The following is a 13,332-nucleotide window of genomic DNA, read 5'->3' as shown; positions in this document are numbered from 1 at the left end:
ACTTGATGTAATTTAAGGTGCAGATTCACACATATACAACTCACATAAATAGAAAGAAACTTAACTTACCCATTCGGCCACCACACTCTGTACTTTTGACTGTAAGATGGGCTTGTAATTGAAGACAGTAATGGAAATCCTGTAGAATAGCCCCCCTGTCCATTTAAAACAGCATTACAAATATCAGAAACATTGAACATCATTCATAATATATTGCCAAACTTTAGATAATATATGCCAAACTTTCTCTGTTTAAAACTTTAAGACCGTATTTTTGTAGCAAAAGATAACTTGGTAAATAGGGCCTAAACTCACATTTTGGTATACCCAAAACTCTCTTTGCTATTATAGGAGTTTGAGTACACCCAGGAATGCAGGATTGGGCCTACTGTTCAACAAAATGGAATTTATATGTAAATATGACTCTGTATATGACTCAAATGTAATTGTCAGATCCTGAAAATGCCATAAATATAAAATAATCCTAAATACTGAGTTTTCAACAGTACATAATCTGGTGTAATCTAGAAAAACTTCACAGATTTTACTGGAGTCTTTCAGGATTTATAATGGTTTGAGAGTAAAATGTGAACCCATCAGTTTAAAAGTAACAAAATAACTGAGAACAGAATTTGAAGATAGTCGGGTTGGATAGGTGTTTCTTGGACACAATACTGCATGAAGAATCTTTGTTCTCAAATCCCAGGTTAAGTCTGCACAGCTGGCAGTTAGAAAGACAAACCATATTTTAACTGTAACATGAACAAACTTAATCTGGAAACCCTTGAGATACAATAAATCTAGAACCTCATCCTGCCATTTTTTAAAGAGTCACATTTTAGATGACAGTGAAACTTTAGAACATGAATAAGACTATTTTGAAGTAATTAACTTTAGACAAATTCTCCCTAAACTCATGAGGATGGTATACAGCTCTTTTTTTCTGTTACAAAATTTCACACATACATAAATAATACATAAAGTAAGTTTTGTTCCAGGCCATTTTGTAACTTAAAAATTTGACTTTTCACAACATAAGAATTGTGCTTTAAAACACTGCTAAATTTTGCCAGCTTTAATGGGAAATGGCTCTCTCTGTGTGAAATTCATCTGGATGTGGAGAGGTGGCACAAGGACCTCCAAACCAATTAAGCTCCACACGTGGACTGTAGAGGACTCCACCAGCTGAGTAGCCATACAGGTTACCTATTCTCTATGAACTATGGAAAAGGTATCAGCACTGCCTCTGAATGCCGTATTAGCCATGGGCATGGTCCACAGATCTCCATTTATATTGATCCTATGACTTAAGTGGGTGCAGAGGGATTATTGCAGCTCTTACAGTCCATTGGCCAGAGTAGCATCAGAGGAGAGGTCTTGCCGTGGTCCTGGCTTGGAGTAGAAGAGCTCAGACACTCAGGCTTTTCTGAACCCTTTGAGATTTCAGGTTCAAAAATCAAAGTCAAAACTTAAAAAATGCTGAGGATTTTGTTAAAATAGAAGATCATGTTACAAGCTGTTGAAAAAACAGAATCAGTTGAAAAAATTCTGAATGAGACTTGAGATTTTCCAATTTCATTGTAAATATTTTGCATTGCCCTACTCATGAGCTTGCTTTTCTCTTTGTTAGGGACACTCCTATTGCCACTAAGGTCAGTGTGAAAACTCCTTTTGAATTCAACAGTGCAGAATCAAGCCCTTAAAGGAAACTTGATTGCCAAATAATGTTTTAACTAAACTCTCACAGCAAAAGGTCATAAACCTAAAGGACACTAATGTATGTTTTCGTAGTTAAAAAATAAATAAATAAAGATAAAAATTCATTATTTGATTTACTCTGAAGATGGCATTTCCATTGTTATCTTTACTGTGATCTTTTCATGGAGAAAGTGGAATGTTTAATTCTGGACTCAGAAAGAGAAAATATACTGTACTGTAAAATACATGGTATATACCATATATAGTTAATGTATTTTATATGTATATACATATAAAATACACGGTGTATATACTGCAAATAGATAATTAAATACATGGTATGTATTATTTATAGATAATGTATTTTATGTGTGTATATATACACACACACACAGTGTCATAGTATATGTATAGTCTCATATATAGTCATATCGTGTCATACATATGAATGAAATTATCTTAATGTTCAAAATAAAATACTTTTCTAACACAGCATCTATTAACTAGTGTTAAATAGTTTCACAGTCACCACTACATGATGACCCAAAGCATGTTTCAGTCAGACTAGCAAAGAACTACTCTACATTTCTAATCACTCTCAGGAGACTACAGGACAGCTGGTGAATCCAAAAGTGCTTCCCCACTTAAAATTGCTTCCTCTCCCTTAAAAATGTTACTTGGAGAAAATTATTTTTACAGGAAAATAATTGATGAAAAGTGGACTGAAGCAGTTTAACATTAAAAATAAACAAATAAAGATAATAAAATTGCAAAAATATAGAAGATGAGGAAAATTACCAGGATTGGATTCCCCCTCTCTGTCCATGTTACTCACATTTTTCAGAACTTTCATTGTTAAATTTGAGCTGGACCCTGGATTTGACTTTTTAAAATAATCAAAGCCACAAAAATGTAAATATTATAATTGAAAAAAATCTAAAAATATTTAAAAATAAAAATAATGAACATCAGAATAATAAATAAATAGACGGCAATCAACTTATTGTCCCAGCAGTCTCCTTAGAGCTCTATTGGTTAGGGAATGGGAAGATAGCTATTAGAAACCACATGTTAATGGCACGCGCTAAGATTATTTTGGAACATGTTACAAATTCCCTCCTACTGTAATTAAATTGCTATTCTACAGTCTACATGAAGCTACATGTAAGAATTAAACCCGGCTATTTCTACATCCAGTTCTACAAAATGCATATCTAGCAGATGAGGTGATATTTTCTCTACATCTAGCTTAATGCCTTGACATACTGTAGTTGACCTCAGGTCCACACAGGCAGCTCAGTTCAGTGAAGGAGTTACATAAATAAGACAAAACTAATTTGGGGGAGCTGGTAAGTGGATTCAGTGGTCTGTAAGGGGTGAAGATTTGGCTTGTTCCAGCAGATGCATTGGCCAAGGGATTTTCATATGCTGAAATAGAAGACTGGTGGTACATTACTTGAGAAGCTGATCTTTGGGACTGCAAGACAGAATGATGAATAGTTGCTCTGGTTATTGTTACAGCATGGTTTAAAATACTCTCAGTGGCATGAATAAAAGTCCCACTGTATGGAGATGACAGAGATATTGCACTGGCCACTACTGAAATTGTTGTTGGTTCCAAAATAAAAGAGATATTTGTTATTTTTCCATAATCGATGTATGCCTCAAAAGAAAGAGGCATTGTCTGTAGTTGCGAATCAGTGGTATGAATATTACTGGAATTCAAAGAGAACATTCCTTTGTTAATAAACCCTTCAGTCTGTCTGCTAGAATAGTGGTATACCTCCCATTCTGATTCTCCTCCTGAAAGAAGTGATTCAGTATTTGACATCAGTAAAGTAGTACTCCTTATATTTACAACATAGGGCACTCCCATTTGAAGAGAAGGAGTTAGATTGATTTCTGGATTTTCAACAGATTTTTGTTCTAGAACAGTTATGTGGCTTTTAATTGCTAGCTTTGTTAGTAAATTTAACTCTGCTACATTCCATAGCTGACTCAAGCTTGGTGAAATTTGGTCAAGATCATTTTGAAGACTTTGTGATAGTGAGGGTGTAGAAAATAACAATGATGTTGAGTAGTTGTTAGGATGTGCACTGTCCTTGACTTTTTGTGCTGAATTAAGTGTGTCTATTTTTTCCAAAGATAGTGTCATTGTGAGGAAGTTAGAACGCAGTGAGCTGTATGTTCCTACAAAATCAGTATCTACATCTGGCTGAACTTTACTTTTTCCATTATCAAAAGCACTTGTTGGATTACTCTCTTGGACCATATACATGTTTTGTGATTGTGATGGTCCATTAGCTTTTGTATAGGTTACTGAACTCTCTGATGATCTGTCAGCTAAACAGGCAATATAGTTATTCTCTGTACACGAAGGCTGGGCTGCTGAGTAAGTGAAGAAAATTGAAGCAAATGTCTGTCTATGATGTTGGAAGGTCATGTCGATTTGATCAGCACTCGAAATTTGATCCCAAGTCTGTATCCGTAAACTAGCAACACTTTTAAATTCGTCTGTGAAAGTTGCATGTGAAATATCAAAGGTACTCATCTGTAACTGCATGGAAGGCTGATATGAAGACATTTCCAGGGAAGGGAAATAAGAATTTGAAGACACATTTATGTTAGGAGAAATGGTCATTTTTGACTGTGATATTTTCCTTTTTGTATTTTCTGAAATTCTTAATGAAGAGATCAGAACAATTGAACTACAGCTTTCCATATCCAAAGATGACATATAGCTAGAAAAGTTCATTTCTTCTGTTCCATAACCTGATGTATTGATGATGGTAGTGTGCATAAGGATATTACCAGCTGCAGTAGGGGAACTAAAAAATGGCTGTTTCTTTGTTGGGGAAGCAAGTGGTTTATTAAATGAGAACCACCAGCTTTCTGAAGGTTCCCCAGAAAACTCTAGAGACTCTTGTTTGAAATTATAGTACAAAGTCCAAAAACTTGCTGATAAAGAAGGAGTAATATTAACATATTGTGCTGGCAGACCCAAATAGCCTGGGTTCCAGGTGTTACTGATTCTGTTCATGTTTTCTGGCTCAGGTGTGGAAAAAACAGAATCTTCATGTAGGTTGTCATTATGAATTGTATCTAAACTACTTTCTAATTTTTCATTTCCAGGGATCTCATTTGGTTTCCTCTGCATATTTGCAGAAGGTTTTAAATAATGAGGTATATAGTTGCTGGTAGAAATAAGTGTGTTGAAGAGTTCAAATTCATCTTCTGGAGAAGATGCTTCTTCTTCTTCCTCTTTTGGCAATTTGGTCAAAGGCCTAAATATAAATAAGTCACTTCTCAAATATGCATGACTCAAGGATTCTTGATAAACTGGTGAAACAGTAACAATGTGTTGAAATTCTGAACTTCTCTTTCTTGTTGCTAGCAAGGGTGCTGACAATCTTAGCAACTCTGTGCTGTCTTCCAGTGTCAGAAGAGTTTCTGTTGGTTGGATATCAAGCATACCGTCTTTATATATTTCTTTTATATCTTGGAAGAAACTAGATGTGTTTGAAAGTTGAGTCTGTTTGGAGATTACCTTTTTAAGATTTACTGATTGATGCTCCTTAAAGTATTCAAATTTTGTAGACTGCAATTCATCATTTGCTTCTGCAGTATAAATGCTATTCCTAATAGAATCATCTTCCATAATTTTCTCAGTGGAAACAAGGTAAACATTTTCAGGTGAAAATTCTAGTAAGTCCAGCCTACTTTTTTGAAAAGATGACTCATATTGTGTAGAAGTAGCAGACAGGCTAGACAGAGAATGATGGTTTTCTTCTGGAATGTCAGAAATAACTTGATGATATGATGCAGCATTGTTCCACCAGCTGAGAGATTCCAAGACATTGTATATACTTTCATGTGTGGAAAAGGATGTGCCACTATTAAAAGAAAAAATCTGCAGGGGTTCTTTTGTGTGTTCATAAAGTGTGCTTTTGCTCATCAGAGTAAGGAATGATGATTCAGAATTAGTATAATCCAGTCCATCAGCCAAAGTCCATGTTAGTTCTGCACTAAAACTTTCACTCTGCAGAAGAGGAAGTCCTACATTCTTGGAATGATCTGTAACCGTGGGAGTTGTTGAAATTTGAGCTATATCATAAATCTCATTCAGTAAGCCTCTAGAGTGATTCAAAACACTATTATGGGTTGACTGATTCATTGTAGTATTGTGCTCTGTAAAAGGATCCAAGGTACCAACTTCAGTCTCCCCAGAAGCAGCTGCTGTGGCCTCAGAAGTAGGTAGGAAGAACAAGTTGTGTGCGTTTTTTCTTTCTGGGTTTTGGTCCTTAGGTGATGAACTTTTACTGGGTTGGAGAGGCCTTTGTCTCACTGGCCAAATAATTGGGGTTGAGATAATTCCTATATTTTTTACCCCTTTTATCATAGAATCTTGCTGCCCTTGTAGTAATGAATGGGAGGATTCAGGTGAATTTCTCTTCATTCTGAAGATAACTGTAGCAGGAACTCTTAATTCCTGCAGGTCTGTACGTAGCAAGCCATATAGTTAATGGATGAAAGAAAAATTATTTATACAAACTAAATGATTCACCTCACGTCAGAAACTCTCAGTTAGCTCAGTGGAAGATGTATTTGCTTACTTTAAGTATGAATTTGGCCTCCTGTCTTTTAGTCTTTCTGCTTTATGAAGAGAATTTTATAGACACCCACAAGATTTAGACATCCAATTTCCATTGATTTTAATTGAAATTGGGCATCCAGTTTCCCTATGTGGCTTTGAAAATCTCAGCCTTCCTGTACTTTGTTAACTGTTCAGTGTGAACATCTAGGGATTGGCTCCATAAATAGAAACAAAACACCCCTTGACATAAGTGACTCAACACTTTCCATGGTCTGGCTCTTTTCCTCTAGAGTACTGTCAAATATCAAAGAAGAAAAATATAGGTACAAACTACTAAATTCTATGATGAACTTTACAGTAATATTTGCAGGACATAATAAGCTATAGTATAAAAATACCAGAGGTTTTAAAACCTCCAATAGAAATGAACACATTTGTTTAAAACGCACAATCATTGATTTAATTCTGCGGAGCCCACTGAAAATGAAATCCCTGCAGACAAGGATTTTTGTGAGATCTCCTGTGATATTTTGTAGAAAACCAGTGAAAGTTGTGTTAAAATAGTTTATTTCAATTCATTACTATTATTATTTTTACTTAATTTGTATTTTGGTAGCTCCCCTGACATGCTACACTATCTCCTGAGGAAAGTGATCTCTTAGAACTTGACAAAATATCAGATGAAATCTCTACTTTCCTGTGAATAGCAATGGGCTTATAATTGATTCATCTGGTACCATTAAACTTTCCCTAATCTTCCTGAACGAAAATTATATTATATTCAATGCTGTCAATATTTTCCTAAATAAAACATGATCCCGCTCCCCTTGAAGTCAATGGAAACATTCCTATTGAGTCAGTGGAAGTTGTTTGGCTCCATCAGACAGATTCTACTTGACTTCTCAAATTTACTAATGGGGAATAGATAATTCCAAAATTCCACTGGCCCAGCTGAAAACATGGCTTCTATGTGGCACCTAAACAGCAGCTATGTTAAAATGTCTCAATGACATGTCTATTTTTATCCTCTTTTTTAAATATCTATCTTGGCCCTCTGTGCTTTGAAGATTAGTGAATGAATAATATAAATAAGAAGTGATACATAATGTAGAAATGGCTCGCTTTTATACCAGAAATATGCAAATATGTTAAACAAATATTGGCCTTGATTCTGTTCCCAAACCAGTTTTACATGATTGACATGGAGAAACTCCTGATTTACACTAATGTAATTAAGAGCAGAATCAAACCCAATATATGAAACTTGACATTTATTATATTTAAATAAATCTTATAACACAATACATTTGATCTAGACACAGTACAAGGAAAAATGTAACACAGGATTTCTTACCATTGTTTGGCTTATCGGTTCTATTAGTATCGGGCATGTTAGTGGTGACAGTGGGTGGTGGAGTAGTAGCATTTACAGTAGTAGCTGGTAACAAAGATGAGAGAAAGGTGAATTTGCATGAAACATGAATGTTAATGCGGTCAGGCACAATGGGAATAATGCATGAAAACATATATAGAGAGTGAAGGAAACCATTTACTATACATGTTAATATGCACACACCAAACTTCTGTATAAAGTGATGAATATGAATGAACGGATGTAAGTCCCAGTCCTGCAATCCTTACTCCTGCAGACTTCAGTGGGAGTAAGGGTTACAAGATCAGTCCTGTACTGTCTCCACAAATTCTGAATCATTTTATAAGATCTTCAGTGAAGAGTTGTGCAAAGGCCAGAAAATAAATAACATGGCTTCAAAGACACACAAACTACGAACATTAGCTTGCGAAAAAAATAGATGTCTCTACCCAGGGAAGGAAGATGAAGAAGTGTGAAACTAAAACACCAGTGTAAGGACCTAATTAGCTCCACTAAGATCTGTATAATGAACAGAATTAAAATCATTCATGGAATATTCTCAAGACATTGATTTTCAAAGCTTCATGTACTGTACAATTTCTACTGATATCAGGAAGAGTCATCTCACACAGCACTTTCAAAATTTATCCCTTAGGGACTAGTTCAAATGCATTTTCAGTTGGTACAGAGAAGATATACCAGAAAATTCCTTTCAGAACAGAATAGGTTTGTGTATTTACACAGAACATCAGCAAAACAATTAATAATCATATCACTGCATTTGAAATAACAGTTTGGAAAAGAAATGTATTTTAATCAGTAATTCTCAGGGAAATCAAACCCAAAATTGATAGTTTTTTGCTGGAAAGCTCTCTTTACAATATGGACATCTATATATCATAAAGTCTCAACGTGCCATGTTCTTTTCTGATACAATTTTGGCCAACAACCAAGCTCTAAAGCTTATGAAACTGTATTTTCATCAGGGTTTGGTTTTTTTCCTAGTTGCATTCTATGTTGTTTTTGTTACCAACTTCTTGTATGATTTTTTGGTGAGAGAGAATAAATTTGTTTCACCTTTGTTACTTGTATTCTATTCATGTTTTATTAAGCAAAATAGAGAAACAACTTAAAGAATTTGAACACACAGGATTATAATTCAGTGGATCATATGTGTTCAACCATTTATATAATTATGACAAAGAGGGCCTCATTAGCCAAATCAACAGAAGTGGTAAAAAAGAAAAAGACATCCATCCCTATTACCAAATGCTGCTATAAAACTCTAAGGTCTTTAACCCATAAAAAAATAGCATCTGTTTTTTTTCTTCAACAATTGCGTTTATGACACTGTGGAAATAAGTTCATTAAAAAATGCTTGACATCTGAATAGTGGCAACCTATCCAAAGGATAGTAATCAGTAATAATTATAAACAGATGACCAGGCTTATGTGGGACGGAACAGGAGATGTCGATAATGTTCAGTGTACCACATTAGTTTATAATACTCTCTATCAAACTTAGATCACTTGGAATGCATAACAAACATTAAGTATAAGTTAAAAGCTTTCTCTTTGTGACTCCATTTCTGGGCTAGATTCCAGATACTTCGTGGGAGATGGACAGTACTTACAGTGAAAGAAGTAGGAGAATCTGAAAGAGAAGTGGAAGTTTAACCAACTTTGACAGAAAAAGCTAAAAGTTTCTTTGCATTCTAGAGTCCTAGTAAGCATAGGCAGCTTGATTTTCAGAGCTGCTGAGACCTCAAAACTCTAGATGAAGATAGTGAGACCTGCGGGTGCTCAATATTGCTGAAAATCAGGCCTAATTTGTTGTTTCCCTTTGTGAGAAGGAACAATGTTCTACTTGCAAATTGATGAACATCTTGCCAGAATGATCAGGGACTGAGAAAATGTACAACCAATTTTCTTCATCATCTTGGTAGCTTGGATACAGTCCTACTTCATGCAGTCCTAAGAGTGAGCTGTGATCTGAAACAAATTTGGTTTGATCCATTTCCCCTTATCTGTTGGAAAGACAATGTCCTTGGTTTAGGGACAGCCACCACCATAACTTTCTTCAGCATCCATTACTAGCCTGTTCATGAAATTGGTAGCGTAGGAGGACACAATGCATGACATCCTCTTGGTAAAGTGTTTAAATAATAGCTTCCTGATAAAAGGAGATTTGTAGGAAGGAAAAATTGGACAAAGAGGAATCACAAAATTGACTACACAGAAATGGCACATTCTTATAAATCAGATCTCTTCCTCTTGCGATTTCAGAACCAGATCTTCTGAGGAATAAGTTTTTAAGGCTTTTTACTCCTTTTAGCACTACAGAGCAGCTAAGAGCATAATACAGCTAAGAGAGGCATATGGATCTTATTTCTTTAAACCAACAGAATTGTTTCCTAAATTCCAAACATATTTAATTGATGGCATAATTTGGTGATTTCATAACCAGTGATGATGCAAAAAAAAAAAAAAAAAAAGAGGCAAAAACCAACACTGACCCTAAGAGTCCAAAGAAAGTTTGCAGGTTTGGCAGTCAGAAACACAGACACACATACTCTCTGTCTCTTTTCAGTTATAAACTGAGCAGATTTGATCTGACACCACTGAAACAATAAATACAGAAATGTGGCATTTTAACAGAGTCCTGTCTCAGAGTAGGACAGCACATTAAGAAACACCGTCATTGGATGTGATAATATTGCAGTACTGACTGTTTGTCTGGTGCAAATCATAGATCTCTGGGCATTCTTCTAAAAAGACTATCCTGATTATCGTAATCCTGTCTCAATAAAACTGGTTTTAATAACCATGACTGTGTGAGAGCTATTACTGAGTCCACGATGGCTACCACATTTACCGAAGCAGTCACTCCAGGACTAGTATTTAACTCATTATTGCAAAGTACTTTGGGTGCCTTCAACTCCAAAAGATGCTATTTAAAACTAACTTCTGGACCTAACTCGCATTTCACCTTAACTGTGGACTTTGCAACCTGGACATCAGTTTAGCTCTAGTTTGAAACACTGCAAGTATATGTTCCAGCAGCCTGAGTCAAATTCATCACAAGAAAATCCAGCGCAAGTGGCTAAAACTCCAGTATAGCCTGCTATAGCCTTTACCCTGGCTCCCCACCAGGAGTTAATTTTACCTTCTGTTTTATTTTTACTCTGTACTACAGAAAGAGTTCCAAGAATCTTAAGTCCTTCCTCTTTATTTACTTTTCTTTCCCTCCTGCCTCTGGCTTCCATCCTTATTTTTAAAAGGGTTAAATCACTTGAAATTATTTTAGAGCAAGTGCTGCTGCTGCAACTAGCATAGAGCTGTATAAAAGTTTTATAGAGAAGTTTAACCCAACTAGTAGGCTCTGGGTTCATGAATGTATTGTGAAAATAGGCCTGCCACCATTCACGCCAGGGGCTTGTGCTGAATTCCAACCACCAGGCAGAGCTGCAGGAATTGATTGGGGGTGAATCCTTATGAGTAATCCCTGCAGGTTTGATTCACATGGCACATGGAAGTGGAACTCTGCAGTGTTCACCCAGCTCTAGTGATAATCCTGTGATGTCCCCCAAAACTACGTCCATGGACATCCCCAGCCCCACGCCTCCCCTGCGTGCTTCCCTTTGCTTTCCTGTCATTTTCTGAGGGGGAAGCAAAGAAATTCTGCAGAGGGATATGAATTTTGCACATGTGCAGTGGTACAGAATTCCTCCAGGAGTAATTCAGCTGATCTGGCCCTTCAAGAGGTCTAATGTCATGACTCCTGTTGTGACTGACAGACACGTTGATACTTATAATGATCATTCAGTAGTATGCATATGGGAGAAAGGCCAGAAAATCATCAGCTATTACAATAAGTAGTGTTATTATATGAATAATAACAATTACACTTTGTATTTGTATAATACCTTTCACCTGAGGATTTCAAACCATACTAATAATTAATTAAGTCTTCTGTTAAAATTAAGTCTCCTAGCAACCTGTTAAAAACATCTAAATAATGATCAGCTCCTGTAATTACATCAGTTTATGCCTGATTTACAGATTTTTCTACCAACGTTACCAATATAGCCTTTAACTGCAGGAGGAAAAGAGATGGGGAAAGAAATGAAACAAGTTTATCTTTGCATTAGCATATGATTGTTAAGTTTTGATGCAATGAAGACTTTATGGATTTGATTGTATTACCAAGAGTGTGATCACATTCTTTCTACATACTGTATGTATAGTATACCCACACATCTGTTGAAGCTAAGAAATTCCTTTCTTTGCTCAGTTTTCTAGAGATCAGCTTTAAGAAGTTAAAGTAAAATGAAATTAAAAGAAAAGAAAACAGGGAGATTTGGTGAAGCTGAAAAATGCAAAAAGTGTCTTTGGCTTCTTACCTTGGCAAAGGCTTCCAAGATATTCACAACTAGTTGGTTCAGTTGTAGGTGGGAGAATTAGGTATGAGCCTTTAGAATCAGGAAAGACAAATCATTAAAAATGTTTGGTATATGATATATAACACTGTCATATCTCAAAATATATTAGGTCATGCACTCACAGGTCTTTTTCTGGTTTATCTCAGTGGGAAACCTGATATGCCATTTTGCTCAGAAGACTCATGTATGATCGTTTCCCTATGTTGCTGACAACTCCAGGAAAGTCCTGCTGGCTTGCAAGTTTGGGTCATATCTAACAAGTATCTCCCATCTTCATGTTTTCCAAGATTTCCGTAAGATTTAGCTACACAGCTCCCCTGGAAAGCGAGTAGTATGTGGCAAAATTTCACCCAACCGTTTAAAAATGTAGTAGTTAAGTGTGGCTGTAGTGCCTATGTAGAATTAATGGATAACAACATGGCAGCTTCAAGTGAGTTCTGAACTCAGTTGTGGCAATGTAGTCTACCAGCTTACTAGTCAGAGAAATTCCTCTAAGGAGATACCAAGCAGATCAGCTGTGATTCAACCAGTTCCTGTGTGCAGGGCATGGGCATGATTAATGTTCTGGTATGCATGTATAATAAACAGATAAAGACATCAGAATGTGTGATTACTGAATTAATCATACCGACATAAACATATTTTGGTGGCATGGAAACCCAACTATATATATAACAGTGACCAACTGAGCAAGTAATGGAGTAGCGCCGTTCATTATATTTAATGAATATTCCCGTGCTTCAGCTGCACATACAACTTTTGCACATTATGTTGAAAATAATGGGACCAAATAGCATGTCACACTCGCTAATGCACATGTGCAGAAATAATACTAAATAAATACTAAATACTTAGATAAACAATATTTAAAAACCCAGCTTGTATGTGTAAAATGTGAATGGGCCAGATGTCTAGGTGAAGTATAGATGTTTTGTGCTATATGGCTGGCTCGGTCTGGCCCCAAAACCAGCATATCTTCCTGGGAGAATCACCTTAGTGCAAGAGCAGCAAAGAGTCCTGTGGCACTTTATAAACTAACAGACATACTGGAGCATGAGCTTTCATGGGTGAATACCCACTTAGTGCATGGAAACCCAACTACATATATGCATCCGACGAAGTGGGTATTCACCCACGAAAGCTCATGCTCTAGTATGTCTGTTAGTCTATAAGGTGCCACAGGACTCTTTGCTGCTTTTACAGATCTAAACTAACATGGTTACCTC

General features: G+C 36.1%; 1 protein-coding gene across 2 annotated transcripts in view; it reads right to left on the bottom strand.

The window, feature by feature from the left end:
* Positions 1-13,332, bottom strand: part of ADGRG6 (adhesion G protein-coupled receptor G6) — a 184,352-nt gene that overhangs the window by 69,177 nt on the left and 101,843 nt on the right. Inside the window, exons 5-7 of one of the 2 annotated variants that reach the window (XM_032795006.1) lie at positions 12,068-12,136; positions 7,647-7,730; positions 70-155 (exon numbers count right to left, since the gene is read on the bottom strand). In XM_032795006.1, coding sequence (XP_032650897.1) covers positions 70-155; positions 7,647-7,730; positions 12,068-12,136 — 239 coding nt within the window. The remainder of the gene's footprint in view (positions 1-69; positions 156-7,646; positions 7,731-12,067; positions 12,137-13,332) is intronic. The other variant, XM_032795001.2, reaches the window with a different exon arrangement.

Source organism: Chelonoidis abingdonii, chromosome 3 (genome assembly GCF_003597395.2).
Source record: "Chelonoidis abingdonii isolate Lonesome George chromosome 3, CheloAbing_2.0, whole genome shotgun sequence".
Classification (NCBI taxonomy): Eukaryota; Metazoa; Chordata; order Testudines; family Testudinidae; genus Chelonoidis; species Chelonoidis abingdonii.
Note: the sequence above shows the minus strand (reverse complement) of the source record. Positions and strands in the feature narration are given on the sequence as shown.